The sequence below is a fragment of the Epinephelus lanceolatus genome, chromosome 19, assembly GCF_041903045.1.
Source record: "Epinephelus lanceolatus isolate andai-2023 chromosome 19, ASM4190304v1, whole genome shotgun sequence".
In the NCBI taxonomy this organism is placed as follows: domain Eukaryota; kingdom Metazoa; phylum Chordata; class Actinopteri; order Perciformes; family Serranidae; genus Epinephelus; species Epinephelus lanceolatus.
In genome coordinates, this window is record NC_135752.1 from 22,223,869 (window position 1) to 22,247,761 (window position 23,893).

Here is a 23,893-nt window from a genome sequence, read left to right on the forward strand (position 1 = left end):
AACAACCACAATGAAGAGATGAAAAAGTCAAATAATAAATAACTAGCAAAGGTGTGGGACAAGAATGATAAACAACAATAAAAACAGTAAAATGACAAAAAGTAAACATAAATAAACAAGTCTCCTAGGGAGGAAGGATGCACAACAACAACAAAAACAGCAACAGCAATAACACAATAAAATATAAAAATGTTGAATAAAAACAAAAAATAACAACCATGTCTGTGAATTAACCAAAGCAGGAACACTGAACAGTAACCATAGCATACAGTTAAAATGATCTACTGACACACAGCTGTCTAATTTCAATACATCTTGTAATTTGTTCCATTTATTTGATGAGATTAAACTAAAAGCTAAAAGGTTTTGAACGATGGATGAGTTTTAAAAAAGAAGTGAGGTAGAAGCGTAGCTTGCCTACCAGTGCCCTTTAAACAAAAAGCAGACAGTTTCTTTACATTTTTTCACGAGAGAAGACCATCCTACACTATGGTGTAGTTCACACATACAGAAAGAAAAACAGCAAGCAGTGTTCATGCTATTCAGATGGTGAACCAAGGGGGGAGCAAAAGCTCCTCTTATAAATGCTCTGCTCTGCGTTTCACATGACACTCTCTTCTCTGTTTTTTCTGTCTCTTCCACCCATGTACATATACATGTATACACACTAGTGTCAGCAGTATTCTGGTTGACCTTGTCTTAAAATGTCGATCTCCCTATAGCCTGTTCCTCTGGGTTTAGCAACAGCGTGGGAGCTTCGTCAGTGGTCCCAAAGGGATTATGTCATGCACTGCAGGCTGCGCCGCTATGCACATATACATCATACACAAACACAAAGTACACACAATCCCCCGAGCTAACTTATAGGGTAGAGGAAGTGTCATTGCTCATATAGAGTGGGTTCAGCAGAAATATAAAGGAAGAGAATAGGGAATCCACTCATGAAACTGGGTTAAAGTACTGCTTCAGTGTTCAGTGACCTGTTTCCACTCTCATGGAAGCACTCTCCTTCAATGTCACTTAGAGCCCCCAGACAGATGCTACTTTATCAGACCCACATCATCCTACTTTCCAGTTTCCCAGGCACCCACCCGAAACACACATGCTCCCACTAAAACACTAATGCATTCACACATACACACACACAAATCCACACATAGATAATCCCCAGAAGTACTTCACTTTCTTTTTTGCTTAACAACCAGACATCACTGTCTTCGGCTCTCTCTTACCTCTCTTCTTCTCCACACTCTTCCTCTTGCACCCGCCTTTCTCTTCCTTCCAAACCCCCAGCAACAAACCAATCTAAAATGCCTCCATTCTTTTTTTTGGCCTCTTATTTGCACTTTTAGACTGAAGTGAGTCAGCCCATCGGTTCCTACTTCTTCAGGAAAAAGCTGCTCCAGTCATATGTCTCACATCAGCCTCAAACCCAGTGTTAAGAACTCCCAAGTTATCTGAAAGCACTGTACTTTGTCATTAATTTGATCTTCTTAGAGGTAATGTTTTGATTGCATACCCGCTAGGCTTGGGCATTAGGACGAGATTATCATTCAACACGATGATGGTTGGTCACAATAATGGTCCTTACGTGTCCATGATGTCAGAAAGATGTTCAGTTATGCAATGACTGTTATGAATTTTGCGCTATATTCAGACTCTTTCTCTCTTTCTCTCTTTCTCTGTCTTTCTTGCTTTCTTTACACTTCACAGTGTTGTTGTGGCTTAACGTATCATAAAAAAAGTAACAACACGCTAGCATACACCTAATGCAAAATGTCATTACCCATGTAGCTCTAACTCCAGCAGGAAATATGTTCACTCACATTACCAGAAAGAATGCACATGTACCTGTTTCGTGGTTCTTTGGTTTTAAACTAAACAATAAAGGGAAGCCAGAGAACAAAGTGATTGTAAGCTACACAATAAAGAAGTTGGGACTTAAGATGGAAACACTACAAATCTCTCTTCCCATCTTAAAACTCACCATCCAAAGAAATATGCAAGTCTGCCGCCGACCCCGTCCACAAAGAGCAGCTGAACCAAAACTCCTACCAAAGCCTTCAATCACTGGGGCTTCTGCAAAGGCAACAAAATATAAACACAACAGTCAATGGTGGTGAGACTGTACAAGAGCAGTTAAGAATTTTATTGAATAGAAATAACCTCACCAGTTCAATCTAATTTGTTGACGTTATCATGCCCTTGTGTTATACAGCACTTACTGCCTATACATGGTGGCTCTTTATGGGTATTGCAACATATGCATCACCAGGCCATAGATATTTAAATCTATGTGTGGCTCTCTTTTCAGCGTTTTTTGGACGATAACTTTATATATTTTGTGTTTCTTTAAGCAATACTGTCAGTAGGGGAATTACAATATCTCTTAACCCAAAAACCCACACAAACTTTCTGATCTGTACTGAGAAAACCTCGTGGCGGGCCATCACAGCTGGCCTAAAACTATCTTCTTCCTTATTTGACTCAGCTGTCTTATTTGCTTTAGGCAAGTGACCCAATTATTTAATCAAATTGTTAAGAGCGTCTGAAGCATTCTTTACTCATAATTTCAGAAATCTGATCATTTGGAAAGAGAAATAAGAAACTTGAGGCAAATTCATTTCCGTCTTTTATGAAAGTTATCACTGTAAGTACTTTCAGGTTTTATAATCATGCTTTTTTTTGGAGATTCTGTGTAATTTCATTTTCTAAACAGTTTTGTGGATTTTGGAGCTGAACTGTGCATACATAAAGCAAACCACCTCCTCAGTCCTACTCCACCTCCTGTGTGCCAGACCTCCTAGTCAGGCCCCAAGGGTAGTAGCTAACAATTCCCAGTTTTCTGGTGTTGATGATGCTGCAGAGCTCAGCTGACTCTCATACCCACACTCCCCTTTGCGTGCCCTTAGACTTGCTGCTCCTGTCCAGAGATGTATATCTAGTGCTTATCAACTCAGTATGGCTTTAAGAGATTTGTTTCACTCAACAGATTTGGGTTCCTAACACAAATTAAATCACATATTCATAGAGACTAACATTGGTCACTGACAAACGGATACAGACTGTTGGTCTGACATCAGTTAAAAATGTCCCAAAGCTTCATATTTGTGTCAAATGACACAAACATCCACTTGGACTCAAAAATGAACTGATTAGAATTTGGTTGTCCAAGTTCAAAGGTCAAAGTCACTGTGACCTCACAAAACATGTTATGCCCAGTTCATTGGAGAGCTTAACAAAAAAGGGAGGTTACAGGGAGGTTTACATTTTTGGCCATATGCTAATTATGAGAAAATTTTACACAAATGTCTATCAGAGTAAAATGATGAAGTGATTTTATTACATATCCAAAAGGTCAAAGGTCAACTTCACCATGACAATATAATGTTCTGCAAGAACATTTTTCTGGCCATTGCTAGTCTTGGGTGCCCACCTTGAAACTGCTGATTTTATAGATCTTCTGTGCTACATGATTGAAGATGTGTGTGAAGCGTTACTGTTTTCACAGACGTAGATGTAAACTGTAACTGCAACTTGAATGGTTCACAGAGGCACACAACCGCGAGGCAGTAATTCTAGTTCAATTCAATTCAATTCAATTCAATTTTATTTATAAAGCCCAATATCACAAATCACAGTTTGCCTCACTGGGCTTTACAGCATTATTTATGTTGGGTATTTTACAATTTGCCTAAAAAATACTACATTTCAAAGACAGAGTGGCAGAATGTTTCCCTTTTTACAAGAGAAGCACCCAATATCTGCCCAAAATACATGTCAGGATTAATATTTTTGCAGTACAACTGTCCACATCCTGATAAAGGTTCTTCACAGTGTACACAAAGACTAAAAAGGCCATTTGCAGACAGTTGATAATGGTCAGTTTTTACTCTAGCATTGATTGGAACAGTACAAAACAGCAATTCTCGTGTGCCATTTGTCATAATTTCATCCATACAGGGGGTGACCCCCATCTAACTCCACTTATTTTCCATCTCTTACATCCAGTCCCCCAGCGTTTCTCAATAAACAAACCCCCTGCGATGCCCTATCATCCTTTTACTGCACTGAGAACATAACAAAGGCTTTTTGTAGGAGAGGTTAGGAGCTGCTTTATACTCTGGCCTCGAAAAAAACCAAAAGAGTGTTGTTATTTATTGATAACAGCAGTTTCCCCACACCAACGCTCAGTCACTAACCCCCAAGCTCTGCTGTTTACCAGAATTAGAGATCATCCAAAACCACTGTGCTGTGGGCCCCTAGTTGGGGGAACGCTCTGTTTGTTATCACACACACATGTCTGTGTAGTTACGATCAGAAATAAAATCAAATACCACGTCCTAAATGCAAAGCTCACAAATCTAAACTCTTGTGAGTGGAAAAGTACATTTAGTGAATATAAATAAATCATTACCACCCAGTTTCCCACACTTGGCAGTCTTCAGCTGACCTCCCTGAGCTCTGCTCCTCTTTGGAGTTGGAGATTTAGCAGAATTGTGCAGTCTCTGGTAGGGCTGAGTTGTCTCTGCTTAATGCTAATAGGAACAATACCTCCACTCCACACAGGCAAAAGTGAATCAGTATGTTGATTAAAACTCAAAATGGTTAATAGGTTGGAGGATCTGCAGTCAGTAGAGTAGTGGGTCATTAGGTAAGCTTTTTAGTGCCCCATATTACAAAATGGCATAACAGATCTGCAGAGGTTTGGTACAGTTTTTAATCGATACTAATGACTTAGTGATTACTTCGCCGAGTGTGGATAAATTTGGCTTCCAAAACTCCATTTTATGGTCTGCACGACATCTTAGTTACAGAAGCTGCCAAGGCCAAAGAAGCACACTACAGTATTTTGCCTTGTCATGTTGTTTATCTCCTCTGTGAATGTTTTCTATTAGATTTCACTTTTAATGGGCTAACTAACTTGTCTATTACTCATGTTTTTAGGAGGGGGTGGGGTGGTGATTGGTATAGAAGAGTTGTGTTCATTTTACCAACACTGTTACAGTTTCTACTGTCTATAAATGATGTTAGTAACTGTCATAAATGCCTCTTGAAACAGAAAACATTAAACTGTAGGTCTGTATTTTTTGGCCCTTCCCATTATAGTTGATTGTAAAGTGTTTTGTGTGTTTCTACCTTTCTCCTGCAGGTGAGTAGGATACTGTACAGCTTCGCCACAGCGTTTCGGCGGTCAGCTAAGAAGGCAATACTGTCTTCTCAGCAGCCTGCTCCGCTCACCCCTGACAGTGACTTGTTTACCTTCACCGTCAGCCTGGAAATCAAGGAGGATGATGGCAAGGGTACTTTCAGGTGAGACATACATTATACTCATTATGTATTTCAGTGTTGAGAGCATGAAGTCAACATTTATGATGCTTACAAATTGGTGTGAATTGTGAAAATGTGTTGAAACCTTAAATCTAGTGTTGTACCCAACTCGATATTTGACTACCCGCTCCTTCTTTTTCCGTCTTCAGCTTGAGAGAACAGGATTTGACAGGACTTTAAGACTGACAGTGACATTCATGTAATACAGTAAACAAGCCAAGGTAGCCCTCTGAGCTAATGCATGCTAACTACACATTTTTTGCTGACACTAGATATCAAACAAAAGCCAGAGATGTGAGCTGTAATTTTTCCGCTTCTAAGCAGAAGGCAGAAAATATTGCGATCTCGGAGCCTGAGTGGGCAAAGCCTCTCTTCCTCTAGGCAGCTGCCTCTGTCTCACTCAGGGTGTTTTCACATATTGGTCCTCTTTAAACAAACTGATCTCAGTACTTTTAAAGTGCACCAAAAAGTGGACCAACAGAAAAGAGTACCCAGAGAAATCCCACACTGACACGTGGAGAACATGCAAACTCCGCACAGAAGGGCTCCCTCCAGGGATCGAACCAGGAACCCTCTTGCTGTGAGGCAACATTGCTAACCAGCTCTACCTAAATCATCATCATCATTACAAATGTGACTTTCAGTGGCAACACCATTTTAATGAAATACATAGAGCTTTGGATGAGATCGGCCCCCAGATTACCCCCCCTTCTCACCAAAAGAAAACACGCTTATAAACACAGGTCACACAGCCGTGCTTTTGGGGATTAAGTGTTCAAAGTTGGCACACCTTCACAGGGTAGACGGCATGTGGGGTATGAACTACCCATCAGGGAATCATCATTGTATTGGTTTATGTACAAAAATAACGTGTCAGTAAATTAAGCATGAAAATCATGAAAATAACTGTAAAATGATAATGGGACTGAGGAGTCCCCTCTGTGTTACAGTAGATGAATATTTTGACAACTTCTGTTGATCACACTCTTTTTCACACATCGATAAAAGAACACCACAGAAAGTTCCTGTCTGCGCCATCCGTCCCATCGTCCCTGACCTTTTTTATTTAGTTTCCACATACTACTGAGTCACTTCCGTGTGTTCACAAACAGCCCTGGATACTCATTTTATTTGGAAAACAAAACAAAAAAATATGCCTGTGGTTATTTTTAGCCGGCACATATTTCCTCCTCATTAGCTCTATGTTGATTATTTTTAGTATGCTCACTTCCAAGCAAACAACTCTCACATGCAAGCACACTTGGACTGTTTCGTGTGAAAGTGTTTCTTCCATGTGGAAATAAGATACGGAGAGTGGGCTCTGTAACAACTGTGTATAATATAATATCTGTAAAATAAAATAAAAGTATATTTAAAACATTTTAATCTTTAATAGGGTTTAAACAGGTCTGTTTATCTGAAATCAGAGGACATACAGTACAGGCCAAAAGTTTGGACACACCTTCTCATTCAATGTGTTTTCTTTATTTTCATGACTATTTACATTGTAGATTCTCACTGAAGGCATCAAAACTATGAATGAACACATGTGGAGTTATGTACTTAACAAAAAAAGGTGAAATAACTGAAAACATGTTTTATATTCTAGTTTCTTCAAAATAGCCACCCTTTGCTCTGATTACTGCTTTGCACACTCTTGGCATTCTCTCCATGAGCTTCAAGAGGTAGTCACCTGAAATGGTTTCCACTTCACAGGTGTGCCTTATCAGGGTTTAGTGGAATTTCTTGCTTTATCAATGGGGTTGGGACCATCAGTTGTGTTGTGCAGAAGTCAGGTTAATACACAGCCAACAGCCCTATTGGACAACTGTTAAAATTCATATTATGGCAAGAACCAATCAGCTAACTAAAGAAAAACCAGTGGCCATCATTACTTTAAGAAATGAAGGTCAGTCAGTCCGGAAAATTGCAAAAACTTTAAATGTGTCCCCAAGTGGAGTCGCAAAAACCGTCAAGCGCTACAACGAAACTGGCACACATGAGGACCGACCCAGGAAAGGAAGACCAAGAGTCACCTCTGCTTCTGAGGATAAGTTCATCCGAGTCACCAGCCTCAGAAGTGGCAAGTTAACAGCAGCTCAGATCAGAGACCAGATGAATGCCACACAGAGTTCTAGCAGCAGACCCATCTCTAGAACAACTGTTAAGAGGAGACTGCGCGAATCAGGCCTTCATGGTCAAATAGCTGCTAGGAAACCACTGCTAAGGAGAGGCAACAAGCAGAAGAGATTTGTTTGGGCCAAGAAACACAAGGAATGGACATTAGACCAGTGGAAATCTGTGCTTTGGTCTGATGAGTCCAAATTTGAGATCTTTGGTTCCAACCGCCGTGTCTTTGTGAGACGCAGAAAAGGTGAACGGATGGATTCCACATGCCTGGTTCCCACTGTGAAGCATGGAGGAGGAGGTGTGATGGTGTGGGGGTGTTTTGCTGGTGACACTGTTGGGGATTTATTCAAAATTGAAGGCACACTGAACCAGCATGGCTACCACAGCATCCTGCAGCGACATGCCATCCCATCCGGTTTGCGTTTAGTTGGACGATCATTTATTTTTCAACAGGACAATGACCCCAAACACACCTCCAGGCTGTGTAAGGGCTATTTGACCAAGAAGGAGAGTGATGGAGTGCTGCGGCAGATGACCTGGCCTCCACAGTCACCGGACCTGAACCCAATCGAGATGGTTTGGGGTGAGCTGGACCGCAGAGTGAAGGCAAAGGGGCCAACAAGTGCTAAACACCTCTGGGAACTCCTTCAAGACTGTTGGAAAACCATTTCAGGTGACTACCTCTTGAAGCTCATGGAGAGAATGCCAAGAGTGTGCAAAGCAGTAATCAGAGCAAAGGGTGGCTATTTTGAAGAAACTAGAATATAAAACATGTTTTCAGTTATTTCACCTTTTTTTGTGAAGTACATAACTCCACATGTGTTCATTCATAGTTTTGATGCCTTCGGTGAGAATCTACAATGTAAATAGTCATGAAAATAAAGAAAACACATTGAATGAGAAGGTGTGTCCAAACTTTTGGCCTGTACTGTATGTACAGTGTAAAATCATGACTCAGTCTGATAGTATAGTTGACTAAGCAGTATCTGGTACATTAAGTCCCTACTCACAAAAGCCCAGTTTCCACCAACCACTTTCGGTATGGTACCTTTGGAACCAAAAATAACCCCTCAGACATGGTACCAAGACTAGGTCCGTTTAGCGTTTCCACCACAAACATTACTCTTAAATGTGGGCGGGGTTGTTGTCACTCACTGCTCCGTCCAGCACTCAGTGTATCTCCTCATAGATGGAACGTCTGCACCTTGTTTATTGTCCGCAGAATGGGTTTGCACGTGACATTTTCAGGACAAAATAGAACAGAATGGAGTCTCTCTCGATGGGATATTTAAAAATAGCGGGTTTGTGCATGTCGACCTTCTCAGGCAAGCACATCCGGCCGGAGCCCACAGGAACGACACTCCACAATGCTTTTTTCTCTCCAAGTGAGGATTAGAATATATGCAGTTTACATAATCCGGTCAAAATTAATATATATATATATATATATATATATATATATATATGTATATATATTTAAACATTGGAAGATCCACTCATTACTTTAAGTCTGTGTCATCCAGTAGAGACAAAAAAATAGTAATGGTCAAAGTTGTCACATTGAAATTTAAGGTGTGCTGATTGATTCATGTCATCAGCTCATGCATTGAGTAACATTACAAGTAAATGTTCCACCTTAAAAGTTGCTGGCAGTCGGCCCAGTGATTTGACACAGTATGAACAGTGGTTACAAAACCAGCCACAGCTCAGCCCTGAGCAGAGTGACCGTCTGCTATTGACCAGTCATTGGGCTGCAGTGTTCACAGCTCCACCTTTTAGTACTGGATCTGTGTGCTAGGTACTCCAGCAGAGGGGGGACCAAAAATGGGGACAGTACGACACGGTTCCATTGGTACCATCCACAACTTTTGGCAGTGAAAACAGAAAGAATGTGTACTGAACTGAACTGAACTTTACTGCACTGCTCGGTAGAAATGGGACTGTAGAGACAAGTTTCTGTGATCTGAGCTCTGCTTGAAGTCAAGGCAGGCTCCAACTGTTTACAGTAGATTTCATTTTGATTAATGGATTTTTCTTACTGAAGAATCTTTGCACTTTCTTCAGTGTTTCCTCAGGAATTTGTTTCTGCGAAGGTTCGGAAAATGTTGATTACTGTTCCTGTCTCAAACTTTCTTCTCTTTCCTGCTCTCAGAGCAGAGCAGGAAAAGAACCAGGGCCAAAGTATGTTTGAAAGTGGCTCTTATGCTTGATTTTATTACGAAAAATTGGTCTACTCTGAACATGATGCATGGGCTTTGATTTTTTTCAGTCTGACCGGCTGATTTACTGATTAGTGATAAACTTCATTAGTCTAGTTGTCTAGCAGAAAAAAACACTGGTTGCTTTAATTTTATGTTTAAGTTCGTATCAAAGGTAGAAACAGAGGGATTATTATTTTCCTTTCCAGTCCAGACATAATTAAACAACCTGTCTAGTCAGTCTGTGGACAAATGTGATCTAAAATGCCCCTAATGTCTTTGGATTATTTTCTAATACAAAAGTTCAAACGAGTAAATCTTCATTACTGTGTCACTGACAAACATTTCACTGTGTCGGCTACAAAATGTAACTGTGCTTTTGTCACATTCATCTCTGTTTTTTTGTTGAAGTCTTGCTGCTGTTAAACGTGTGGGTTTTGTTTTTTCTTTTCACATACATAGTGCTGTGGCAAAAGACAAGGACAAGCAGAGCTTCAAGCTTCGCGCAGGAATGGACAAGAAAATTGTCATCTATGTCCAGCAGACCTCCAATAAGGAACTGGCTATCGAGAGGTAAAATGGAGCACACACACAAGACGTCTTCAGAATAGCTTCATCCTCAAAGGCAACAGTTAAATACACAGCACCACTGAATGTTGATTTGTTATTTTGTGCTTCATGTGTTATTCATTTAAGTTGTAACAACCAGTCAGTGATGAGACTACATTTAGACAGATGGGAAACATATGGGGAAATATTGGGAAAATATTTAGCGCTCTGCTCGTGCTACATTTTTATGTGAATGCTGTAATCAATAGCCTTATCCAAGGTTGTTGTTACAGGCTGCAATGTGGTGTAGCTGGACTTAATGATCATCTGTTGCTACCAGAGGCAGTGGCCTGCATACAAGATGTTGTAGTCTGCATATGAGATGTTTAGGGGACTTCTGTAAATTGTAGCGACAGACAATAACCTGGGTTAAGGCCTTTGCACACTGGGTTTGTTTTTTTATCCGTCTTCCGAAAAATAATCATTACGCGCAGAAACCTTGCACGCTGATTCCCGACATGTTTAATTGTTCAATTTGTTGTGAAAATTGGCAATACGTGACAAAATGAAAAGACACATTTTCTCCTTTGCCTCTCTCCACTGGAGTTACTTATCTGGCTGTCAACTATTCCTTCCTGTTTTACATTTGGCACTGGAGCTGTCCTCCCTCTCTGTCCTCCACGTTCTGTGCGCGGTCTTCCTCCTCCTCCTCATCATCATTCACCTGAGTATTACTATCTGACCTGTTGAAAGTGAGCTGTCTGAGTTATGAAATGACTCTGTACACCCTGTTCCTCTGTCTTGTCGCGGACGTGTCCTGCCGCCACATTTTCGTCACAGATTCTTGGTCAATCGTCTCAAAAGGCTCTGACAGATGGGAAAGATGCAGAAAATTGAACCTGTTCTGAAAATTGTAATAACGAATGAAGGTTTTGGACTCAGTGTGCAAACGCGATTGACACAACGTAAAGACGTATTTATTTTTAGACGTGCGACAATTTTGGACTCAGTGTGCAAAGGCCTTAACTACTAAATTGTATTAACAGGCGAAATGACTTCTTCTCCTTTTGTATTTTTCATATTGAATAAATTTAATTTTCTTTATAAGGCTGGAAAACACTTCCTCCTCTTTTATATTGCTAGCAGATTAAATGCTGCACAGCTCTTCAAGTGCAAAAATGTATATTTTGATAAAATGCTTTAGTGCATATAAACACACATCTTATCAGATCACTCTATTTAGTGTCCATGTAAACAGTTAAATTGGAAGATTTATTCAGAGTGATTTCAGTCTGGTTAAAGAATTATTGTCCATGCAACTGTGTGTTCAGTGCTCTTTTTAGGTTTCTTCTCATATACCAGGAGAACCCTCTGGTATGCAGACAGCACTACTTTCTTAAGCTTTATTTCGTAATACAACAAAGATAACATATCTCTGAAAATGACCATGGCATGTAGAAATAATCTTGATTGATGTAAACAACCAAGGGAGTGGAGGATATGACTTTTGTCACTCTGGAATTGTCCTCGAAGGAAACTATTTAAGGAGGGAATCTGTCATGCATCTGTCAGACTGACTGAGGTTTCTCCATTTGTTCCAGCTGAGACGTATCTGCTTAAAACATTCAGACACAAGAAAGGAATCACTCATCTATAATTGATAAACACACACCGGTGAACATCTTTACATCCGCGGGTCGGCTCGCGTCAGGTTTTAAGTGTTCCGGCACAGTTTTAAGATGATTGATGTGAATCTGTCTGCGAGGCTCTTCGTTTTTCATGCTTTGATAAATCTGTCGAAATGTAAACATTCCATCACCTTTTCGCCGACTTCCATTTTCACAGTGCTTTGTTATTGTTTGATGAACCCAGACAAGGTGAGGATTGAAGGGCTGTGTTTAATATTCTCCATGTTCTGGTCTGTGTTAGAGGATCAGACCAGGAAGCTATTTGCGGTAACATGTGATGCTTAACAACTGTTTTTACTCTATAGGGAGATTTATTGTTCTGTGTCTGGTTCCCGCGCCTGCTCTCTTCTTTTTTTCCCCTCCCTTTATTATGTAATGCTATTCATTTCTCTTCCCTCTCTCTTGCATCGGTGTGTGTGTGTGCCTGTGCGTGCATGTTTGCGTGTGTTGCGTGCTTTCATGTGCATCTCCTCTGCAGGTGTTTTGGTCTCCTGCTCAGCCCGGGGAAAAATGTGAAGAACAGCGACATGCACCTGCTAGATCTGGTGGGTGACTTGTTTTATGTGTGTATGTGTGCGTGTCACTGTGTGTTTGCGTGCATTTGCTGACTTCCCTCCAACTTATGCCCCTCCAGGAGTCAATGGGAAAGAGCTCCGACGGGAAGTCTTACATCATCACAGGAAGTTGGAACCCCAACACGCCTCAGTTCCAGGCTGTAAATGAGGAAACGCCCAAAGGTAGCAGCCAAAAATGTGTCAAAAAATCACATTAAACAGAATGGTTTTCAACAGCTATTATTTCCTTGGTTTATGCTTCTTTGGCTAGTTGGTTGTTTATTCACACATATTTTCACACTAATATTTGACACATTTCCAAGCGTGAAAATCACTTTCGGCTGGTTGCACAAATCCCTAAATCAAGCTGTGAAGGAACAAATTACTGTAAAATTACAGCCACACTAAATAGTTATAAACACTGTACTTTACTGATTGCTGTCCCTGTCAAAAATAATGTGGCATACAATGCAAAAGGTACAATATAGGGACGATCTCATATAGCTGAACAATGCATAAAGGAAAAACTAAATGACCCAGGCACTTACTGTGTTCCATGCCTTGTGACACACGCATGCATCACCAATTCACCTTGAAAAACAATAAGGCAAACTCATTGTTTTCATGAATCACACAGTCACAGGTAGGCATGGGAAAATATGAAGATTTCGGGGCGTTGCTGGCTTAATGGATAGAGCAGGCGCCCCATGTACAAGGCTGTTGCCGCAGCGGCCCAGGTTCGACTCCAGCCTGTGGCCCTTTGCTGCATGTCATTCCCTCTCTCTTTCTTCCCCTTCACGCTTAGCTGTCCTATCAATTAAAGGCAAAAATGCCCAAAAAATATCTAAAAAAAAGAAAAGAAAAGATTATCCTGGCCAAAATATGTGTGATGTCAGTGTTACCCTTATAATCATCAAAATATGCTTAATACTCTTTTTTAACAATCTCTTTATTAAGTTTTCAACATGATACAAAAAGAAGAGAACATATAGAATACAGTATGTATGAATGTTTACTGAAGTCTTACAAGTTCTTTAAAATAAATACATACATGGTGACAAGCTGTATTAAAACAATATTGGGGGTTTTGTACGACAGACACTGTCACAAGTCCTTCATTGCAAACTGTGAATTTCATTTACTTTGTATACAACCAGTTTAAGTAAGTTTTATTGCATAGTTGTAATTATGCTTCCTCCATTATGCGCAACATACAAGATAAATCTTTACCCCTAAGATATCTTATAAATGGGCCCCAGATACATTGAAACCATTCTTGTTTATCTTTGATTGTGTTTGTAATTTTATTCTAAAAGAAAACACACAGACATTTCTTTAAGCCAGTGCCCAATGCTTGGTCTCTGGGTGCTTTTCCTTGTTAATGCTTTACATCTTTTGGCATGTAGAGGGCGTGTTTTATTTTATGTCCCTTTGGATAAATGCCAAGAACAAAGAATTTAGGATCTCCAGTTAATTGAGTTGATAAATTCTCCCGTACTACCTGTCGAACATCTGTCCAAAATTCCATAATCTTTGGGCAACTCCATATACAATGGAAAAATGTCCCTTTCTCCTTACCACAAGGAAATTAATATTTTTATGGCATCACAGATTGGACATTTAAGTTTTAGTGAACAAACAATCTTAAAAGCCAGGTATCATGTCTGACAATGTGAAATATGCCAATGATTGAGTAAGCTCTTTTGTGCTTTTTGTGGTCGTTGCATAAGCAGCCTGATTCAGCAGTCTCTAGTGTTGGTTGTCTCATTTGTTGCTGCTGGACAATATTCACAATTATCCCCATAATGGAAATTCACCACAACCTACTTATTGAATTTTTTCTTTTATCATGATCTCAGTTACAAAAGTATATCGTCCCATCCCTAGTTACAGGTTTAAGTCTAAATATATAACAGTTATAGGTGGTGAACAGAAGGGAATCACTGTTTGGGAATGACATTTAAACTGTTGTTTTAACCATCCTTGTTTTTCCAGATAAATTCATGTACATGACGACGGCAGTTGACTTGGTGATCACAGAGGTGGAGGAGCCGGTCCGTTTTCTGCTGGAGACGAGGGTCAGGGTCTGCTCCCCAAATGACAGGCTGTTCTGGCCCTTCAGCAAGCGTAACTACACTGAAACCTTCTACCTTAAACTACGACAGGTATGTCAAGTCATGTCACAAATCTCTATCTGAGATTAAATCAATTAAAGCGCTGGTGTCTGTGTACTGCGCCAGAATGTAATTGATGTTTTAACAGCCCGTAATTTATCTGACGTCCGCTCAATGCATCTCTCATCAGATGGAGCGTAAGGAGCGTAAGAGTCCAGCCTCTGACACACTTTATGAGGTGGTGAGTTTGGAAAGTGAGACAGAGAGGGAGAAACGAAAGACAACAGCCAGTCCCGGCATCCTGCCCACAGGGGCTGGTACCACCGTCCCCTCACCGCCTGAGGATGATGAAGAAGAAGGTGATTGGATGCTGTCTTACTTTTTTGCTTAGTCACTTCTTATGGGATTTTTATTTTATTAAAGGCACACAGTACAGAGGGATGCGAAGGGTATAATTTCTTTATATAAGCCATATGAAATGATTCTTTGCAAACATGACCACATAGAACCACAGAGGAAGCCTGCCGAGCAGAACCATATGAAGATGGTTTTAACTTTTTCAACCACTTATTGTGCTTGATCGTGTCAGACACATAAATAGCCTCAAAGACGACACATAACTGGCTCGATTATATGAAATTTTGTTTACTCTGGAACACTGAACATTGGTGTTGTCCTTGGAGTTATGCTGCATACGCTCAGATATTTGATATTTACATTTATACCCTGACTCAACGACTGATAAAAAACAAAATTCTACCCTACGGGGCTGTACCAGATATAGACTTGTGGTCCACAGGAGTCAAAATCCCGTGGGAGATCAGACGCTGTGTTACGGAACTGTTCGTACTTCTCACAGAGTACTTAGCCAGCAGTCATGTGTTTGTGTGTGTTTTGTTTTTTGTGTGTGTGTGTGTATATGAGAGGTAGCAAAGAGACTAAAAGGCAGAGAACATAATCGAGGTATTTTGGTATCCATCTGTGTGTTAGTCTTGGTTTGCTGTCCCTTTGGTACGGTTTGATCTCACTCTTTCGACTGCATGTCCATTGCTCCGCGCCGGTTGTTAGACACCACAGAAGTCAGGATACAAAATTAGCACCAGCTCACATAGATGGTGCAGTTTATCAGCTGATGACCATGAAAAGACGAAGTAAAAGACCCAATAATTTGTTTAGACCATAAAAAGCCACATCTAGTGACATCTGTGAGAGAGATGTTGTCCAAGTTCAGTATTATCCTGTCTACAGCTCAAATGCAAAAGCACAAACAACTTACAGTAAAGAACATCACTAAACATCAAACCAGAGGATCATAGTCTGTGATGTAGACATTTCATTATACACCTTAAAATAAATTAAGTGGAGGTGGTACATTTGGGCTCCATCTTCAGGGTTCGACATTAACCATGGCTTAATGGCACATGACCACAAAAAGTTACTCTGTGGCCACCAAGTATCGCCTACAGGTGGCCATTAAGTTTTATCAGGTCTCTTTTTGGAAAGAGGCTTCATGTCTCAATGAAATTACCTGTCTACATAAAGGTTAAATAAAAAAATCCCCATCCTGCAAGGTGTCAGCAATGCACTGTTACAGTTCCACAAACTTCCCAATTCATTACGTTGAACACTCTACGAAAACAGCAAACAGTACTTGTCGCCAGCTAGCTACCAATATGCCAGGGCTGTTGAGGTTGGGTTTTAGTCTACTCAAATTACAAACATGGTCTTTATAAAAGAACCAGAAACACAAAAGGTGGACTGTGAAAAACCAAAATTGAATTGAAACATTATCTCTTTGAATGAGGAAACACCTCCATCTTAAGTCGTCACATTTATTTAATCATTTCATTTCGCTTGCATGATTTCTGTTGACCTAACTTCTTCTCACTCTGTGTCTTTGTACTCCTGTGTGTCCAGATAATGACGAGCCGTTACTCAGCGGGTCAGGTGATGTTTCCAAGGAGTGTGCGGAGAAGATCCTGGAGACCTGGGGGGACTTGTTATCCAAGTGGTAAGGCTTTGTTCCTTGGTTAACTTTGTCCTTACACACACACACACACACACACACACACACACACACACACACACACACACACAAATGATTCACTTCTATGTGGAGGGTTTAGCGGCTGTACTGTATGTGAAAGAAAGAGCAGCAGGCAGGAGTTCTTGATAAGCAGCTTATTAAGATGACTTCCCTCTTCCATTACTGCATTTGTTTTTAATCAAAAGCTTGTGATGAACTGAATTGAAACTGCCTGGACTTTAATTAGCTGTAAGTTAAGCTCCGTAGACACACACAGACACACACAGGCACATACACTACATGCCATATACTGTTCTCTTTCTCCCTGTCTGTTGTCATAGTTTTTTAGAGAGCAGTATATTTTTAGGATTTGTACCATACATGTGTACTGTTTATGATCTCCTTTACCTTAAATATGTTTAGCGTAATAAATCAAATTTTCCTTCTTCTGTACTGTCTATATTTGGGTGTTTGCAATGTTTTTTGACAATGCCAAATGTTCTTGTGACCATGAAAACATCCAATATTTTGGGGGGTACTTCACTCTCTGATAAAAATAATGCCGAAACTAGAAGGGCCAGTCCGATAGTGCACATCTCCACCGAGGCCAAGTGCCCTGTCTTGCAATGTTGAAGGTGCAATATATGACATTAACCCTACTATTCCCCCCAGGGCACCCCATTGACTGTGAGCTAACCCCCATTAACAATGTTAGCTTCATTAGCACTTTTGTTGCTAGCCGCCAACATTTATGCTCAGCCACCTTCATGTTTGCTTGTGAGGTCAGAGGTTAGAGATGTGTGCAGGCAATCCAGGTGCAGGCTATGAATGTCGTGTATCTGCCACGTGATTTGGATCCGAAATTTAAGGGGTTTCTCTTGGTCCATGAGACACTCAGTAGTCTTTTTTCGTGATCCTGCTGACAAACAAACAGCCAAAGCACAAAACGAGCCGAATACATGACCTCCTTGGCATAGGTAATAAAGAAAGGAATCATAAGACTAGCCTGTCATAATACTAGGCTTTGTGCGAGTGATTGGTGATTTTGTGTGTGAGCAAGAAAGTGTGTGCTGCGGCATTATGGCATGCAGAGAGAGGCAAATCACAGAAAGCCCTTTACAATCTCATGCCCCTGAGGACCAGGCCTGGCTCTACTTATGTCACATGCACGCACACACACACGTACACAGTACACTTTTGTTCCTTTTCTTAGTCTCAACAGAAAATGCCACATATTGCATAACCTGACTGTCAGAACAAACAAACCAAACAGACTCAGAAAATAGAGGGGGATGAATTAAGAAAGGGGGGAAAAAATGAGAGAATCATCATGGATTCAGGGATATTCAGTGGGCTCCAGTCAGGCGATAGTCATTAGGTAGATACAGCTGTGCCTCCAAGTTCACCTTCTTCTTCTCCCTGTATCTCTAATTCTGTCTCTGTCACTCACTAGCTTGCAGATGCCTGAGTTCATTTTACGCTGCATGCGGTGTAAATCACTCTCTGAGTCAGAGTGTTTCGCCAACAGCTTCAACATTTAAATGTGAAGATGAGGAAGGAAGGAAGACACTAAAACTTGCCTCTGTGTATTGTTGCTGTAATGTTTTATTGGCTTATTGTCTTTTATTGTTTTCCTATCCTGCTAAAATAGTGCAGGGGTGAAATAAAGCAAAACTAATGTACAAATGTCAGAGAAAAAAAGTGGAGTAATAAAGTTGAGAACGAATTTGAGCGTTTGAAAGACTGCTGTGCACATAAATCCTTGAACTTGTGGTAGAAGGTGATATAACTCCTCCTCACTGTCATGATCTTTGCCCAGCAGACCATCTGTAGAGATGATGATGGTCCTTTTTAGACACAGTACAGAGCCAATAAAAACATTGTTTTAGGTAGATATGGAAGACAGGTGTGCATCAAAACACTGCAAATCAGGACAGGAAATTAGTGTGTCTTTGATAAACTGCGATAGTTGACTCCCTCTCTCCTCTCTCAGGCATTTGAACTTATCGGTGCGACCCCGGCAGCTGCCCGCTTTGGTGCGGAGTGGTATTCCCGAGGCTCTCCGCGGGGAGGTGTGGCAGCTCCTGGCAGGCTGCCATAACAATGACCACCAGGTAGAAGAGTACCGCACTCTGATTACAAAGGTAAGACCACACAAAAGTATTGTTTTTGTTAAGATGGCCAGGACATCCTAAAGTCCCATGATCCCCTAATTTTGGTGGTGTACTGTTGGTTTCCTTCAACAAGATGAATCATACACGAGCTCCCCTAATTACAGGATGCATCAGCAAGCTGTGCACTTCACCTCTGATTATTTCCAAATCTTTGTCCAACTTGTACCCATCACTGAGACAGACTTTTTTCCTGTAACAAGTTTGTCTCGTTTGTTTTTAAAAGAGATGCATGATATGGATTTTTTCAGCTGATACTGATATTTTCCTGCTTCTCATGGCCAATACCGATAAGATCATTGATAATTTCACTTTTTTTATTTTAAAAAGAAGTTCCTATTCTGTAGTTTATACATACCTGAGGGTAAGGAAAACCAAGATGTAGTGAGCATGTAAAAAAACTGTTGTTCTTAGTTTATTTTTCTTGTAATTTTGTAAAGTACACCAAACATACTTTGGGTTTTATAGAGTATTTTCCCTAAGGATGCAAATTAAATGCTTCGACATAATCTAATTGTAATTGAGACAAAAGTAAAATACATCCTTTAATACAAAAATGAGAAAGTTTGCTGATCTGGTGTTTTTTCCAGCAGTCCGGGGTCAGACCCCTGGCGCAACTGTGTTGTCTTCCTTTTAAAATTGTAAAAACACACACACACATCGACAATGTATGTTTGGCTTTCTAGTCAGCATGCTGCGCTTGTTGTGATAGTTCTTCTCTGTTTTTTATTGGCTGATCGCAAACCAACTTTAAAAGTGCATACTTCCATCTACTGTGTCGGAGTGATGTTGCACTTGTTAAGTTAATGAAAGCAGTTTTGCTTTGTGTTATCGGCTCTATTTGTTGGTTATAATTTCATTATTGCAATAACACATTATAATACAGATTTCCCATTATTGGTTGATAACTTATCGGCCTGATAGATATCCCTAGTTTTTATACTTGGTTACATTTTGATCCCTTTAACTGAAACACATTTAATTCAAACAGACTGAATTCCTTGTTTGTTTTTTGTTTTGTGCTGGCAAGAGCACATGTTGCTGTTATTGTCCTTGGCAACGGTTCTTTGAAAGTACACCTCAGGGGCAATTGATGGCCCTGTTTCATAAGTTTCTCCCTCATGTGCTTTGAACGGAACTTGTGATGGTAACCACCTGATTACTTTTGGTGTTACGCAAGTGAAAAGTTTATTCACTTTCCTACAACAACAAAGTTGTCATGTGTTAATTGTTCTGTTGCAGCTAATGATCCTTAACTTCTTATAATAACACTTATAATGTAAGTGGTCAGTGGTTAGCATAGCTGCCTCGGGGCATGAGGGTTCCTGCTTTGAACCCAGGGTGGGGGGGCCCTTCTATGTGGAGTTTGCATGTTCTCCCGGTATCAACTTGGTTTTCTCCGGGTACTCCGGCTCCCTCCCACAGTCCGAAGACATGCAGGTTAATTGGTGACTCTTAATTGTCCGTAGGTGTGAATGTGAGTGTGAATAGTTGTCTGTCTCTATGTGTCAGCCCTGTGATAGTCTGGCGACCTGTCCAGGGTGTACTCCACCTCTCGCCCAATGTCAGCTGGGATAGGCTCCAGCCTCCCCATGACCCCCCACAAGAGATGCAATTATGGAAAATGAATGAGCAAATGAAATGTTTATGAACCTCTGAAAGTAAAGAATCATATTTCTTGTGGTACTGCCTGTGTGCCTCTTCTCTTCAGATGTATGTCTGTATGTATGTCCAGAAATGACAGCAAGCTTTTCAGTTTGTTGGTAATTCTTGTTGTGCATGTTTAGGTCTGTCTGTGTGGCCATGTGTGTAGGATTGGAGGTGACTTAGCGCTGTTATAGATGGATAGCCCCCCTGCGCACTAAACAGTGTGTTAGTCTCTGTAAAAAATGTTTTTTTTCTTGGCTGCAGCTCTGTCCAGTGCTCTTATATAAAGGCAACATCCCCAGGCAGCAAGCTGGGTCCCAGGTGGTGACAAGATGTTGGTCTTGCCCTTTCCTCCCCTCTGCTCCCCTCTCCCACTCTCATTTTCTTCGCCCTCCCTGACCACATTTCCCTCCTTCCTCCCTTTCTCTTTTGCTCTTTTCCTATCACTGTCTTTGCACATTTCCTTTATTGTGCCTTACATCTCTGGCATGTGATGATGGAAACAGTTTAAAAAAAGATAAACTGAAATAGAAATTTTACGCCAAATTCCTGCAGGGGCCACGCTGTTTTCTGTTGACATGAAAGGTATGAATGGAATCTCAAAGTTCACTCAGACAACAAAAACAACGCATCACAATGCCACTGTAGTGATAACCAGAAAGTTGGAAAGGAATTTATTGCAGAAGCACTAAAGCATTCCAGGTTTGTACGTCAGCCAACAAACACACAGAGGAAAGTGTGGAGAACACGTGCAGCTGTATCTGACTCTGACAGATGATTTGAGTGTTTTATTTAGTTAGAGCAAGACGGGAGAGGTAGCCAAGAACAGTTAAAGGACAGAGAGATGATAAATCTTACTCTACACAACAAGGTGTGCAAGTTCTATTGATTTTCCAAATCAACCTAGAACTAGGACACGAAAGGTCTTGTTAATAGAGTAGCTCTAACATGATGAAAAGACCATTGAAATGTATTGCGTAATTGTACTCTGAATATTATAGCATTAATTAGGAAAGAATTTCACTACATTGATGTTGGTATTGTCACTGCTACTAATTAAAGCTTTTCTTTTCATGTTCTAATTCCTTCTTTCCCTTTTCAGCTCCTGATTTAAAATTTTGTACATACCATACTCATGTGCCAGCTCCTAATTTGTTTTGTGTGCCTTCTGTGTTCAGCTTGTATCTCTTTGTGCTGACTTGCGCTGCATGCACATTATGTCCTAGCTAGTGCCCTCTTTTGTACCCTAACTCTGTCTGAACTTGGTGTTCATCCACATATCTGAATGCAGGACATTGATGGAAGTGGAACAGGTCATAGAAATATAACACATTCTTTCCCTCTTTAGCCCTGATAAATCACCTGATATGAGGGTCCCTGCTGTGTAATATCAGAAGTACCAGTCTAACTTTGAATGTTGACTTCACTCCCCCGGTAATCGATGAATTCATTCGGATGGAGCCATGGCCCAACTTTTGGATTATGTTCATAAGTAGTGGGCAGAAGCCAGTCACTGACAGTTACTGTCTGGCAAATTAATAATTGGTTATGAAAGAAGTGACATAATGAAAGTCAACATTTTGTCATTGTGCTGAGGGGCAGTAACACTGTGACCACATTACAGTATAAGTATATAACACATTTTCATCTTTATATACTATGTAAAGTGTTGCTTAAGAATTTGACACCGTTTCTTTCATGTTACAAGTTGTAGTGTGGTGGTAATAATTTGATAAATACTGAATGGATATTATAGCGTGCAAAATCATGTTCACACATTGGTCCAAACCTTTTTTTTGCGCCACAGATCATTTTTATATTGACAGCGTTTGATGTGGATGCGCCAGAGTAATAGGAATGCAGCACAAGCAGACCAAGAAGTTATGAGGGTGATGATTGACTGATTACCTTGTGTGCTGATAACCTACTTTAGTTCATAATCATGTTGTCGTAACCCAGTAGCAAATGTTAAGAGGCCTGACATTGTGCTGGAATATGTGGTCATGCACAGTGTGGGCACACTTATTGTCAGTTTCTATAGGAGGGATAAACTGTTGAAAGTATTAATGTCACATTCACTGAAGTACCAGTGTATTAACTGTACAGTTGTGTGACACAGTGTTGGAGAGCAGTGAATTCATCTCTATAGTGAATTTTGAGGTTCTTGTTAGCTTGTGCGTTTGTGGTTTATGGTGGTTTTTAGGCCTCTCAAAATAATGATGTTACCTACCTATTGTACGATAAATGGACATGACCGTAAACATTTTGCTGACCTTGATATTGCCCTTTTCGTTTACATGTGTGCATGTTTACATCAACATTTTAGCCACATGATGCTAGAATAAACAGCAGGGTTTTCACGACCATTACAAGACTTTAGCACAGCGATTCTCCCTTTTTCCCCTACGCCTACTTGCGTGAGTCCACAGAAAAATTAAACAATACTTCAAAGACGACACAGCGTAGCTCACTGATAGCCTGCTGCTGCACTTTTGTAGTGGAAGAGGCACAGTCCTAAAAGTTGTCAACTTGCCAACCCCTGGCAACAAGCCAAAAAGTCCATTGTTAGTGGTTTTACTCTCCAATAACATCATCCTTCACTCCGTAAATCCACCAGCAAACTGCTCGGCTCCCAGGGATGTATGGCAGCACACTGGCCAGTTCATGGATGTTACTGCGGTGTTGCTTGAGTTTTGCTAAGTGTGTCTAATAGTATCAAGGAGCAACACTTGGTTTTGTTTTTGTCGGCCAAATGGTACAATAATTTCCTAAAGACTTTCTCGTCTTTATTCAATTCAGTTCAATTCAGTTTTTTTTATAAAGCCCAATATCACAAATCACAATTTGCCTCAGAGGGCTTTACAGCATCCAACATCCCTCTGTCTTTTGAACCCTTACAGCAGATGAAGAAAAACTCCCCCCCAAAAAAACCTTTAATGGGGGGAAAAAAATGGTAGAAACCTCAGCAAATGCAACTGACGAGGGATCCCTCTTCCAGGACGGACAGACGTGCAATAGATGTAGTAATAGCTAGAACTCCTGAGAAGAAGCCGAGTTAGTGACATGCAGTAGAGCCGAGTTAGTGACATGCAGTAATAGGACATGAATGTTAGCAAAGGAGAGAGAGAGATGGAGAGAAGGTGCTCGGTGTATTATAGGAGGTCCCCCGGCTGACTTGGCCTATGTCAGCCTAACTAGGGGCTGGTCCAAAACAAGCCTGAGCCAGCCCTAACTACAGTATAAGCTTATTGACAGGTGTTAATTACTTTCTTTAAAAATGTTAAATATTTTTATTATATTCCTATTCCAATGTCTGTATATTCTTAAGAATTAAAAGTACATTGCTCTTCCAAAGGATGTACTCACAATATTGTGTTGTTATAATATTTTGTTGGTGACATAAAATGGTCTCTAAATGACAATAATATTGTTTGTTACAATTATCTCTGGGACATTACATTGTCCAGCAAAAGTTGTTGTGACAG

At 40.5% G+C, this 23,893-nt stretch overlaps 1 protein-coding gene across 2 annotated transcripts in view; it reads left to right on the plus strand.

Annotated features, from left to right (window-relative positions):
- rabgap1 (RAB GTPase activating protein 1) overlaps positions 1-23,893 on the plus strand; it is a 104,627-nt gene that overhangs the window by 20,688 nt on the left and 60,046 nt on the right. For both annotated transcript variants that reach the window (XM_033647397.2, XM_033647398.2), the window contains 8 exons: positions 5,153-5,313; positions 10,122-10,232; positions 12,375-12,441; positions 12,531-12,633; positions 14,446-14,615; positions 14,755-14,923; positions 16,482-16,575; positions 18,584-18,734. In XM_033647397.2, the coding sequence (XP_033503288.1) occupies positions 5,153-5,313; positions 10,122-10,232; positions 12,375-12,441; positions 12,531-12,633; positions 14,446-14,615; positions 14,755-14,923; positions 16,482-16,575; positions 18,584-18,734 (1,026 nt within the window). The remainder of the gene's footprint in view (positions 1-5,152; positions 5,314-10,121; positions 10,233-12,374; positions 12,442-12,530; positions 12,634-14,445; positions 14,616-14,754; positions 14,924-16,481; positions 16,576-18,583; positions 18,735-23,893) is intronic.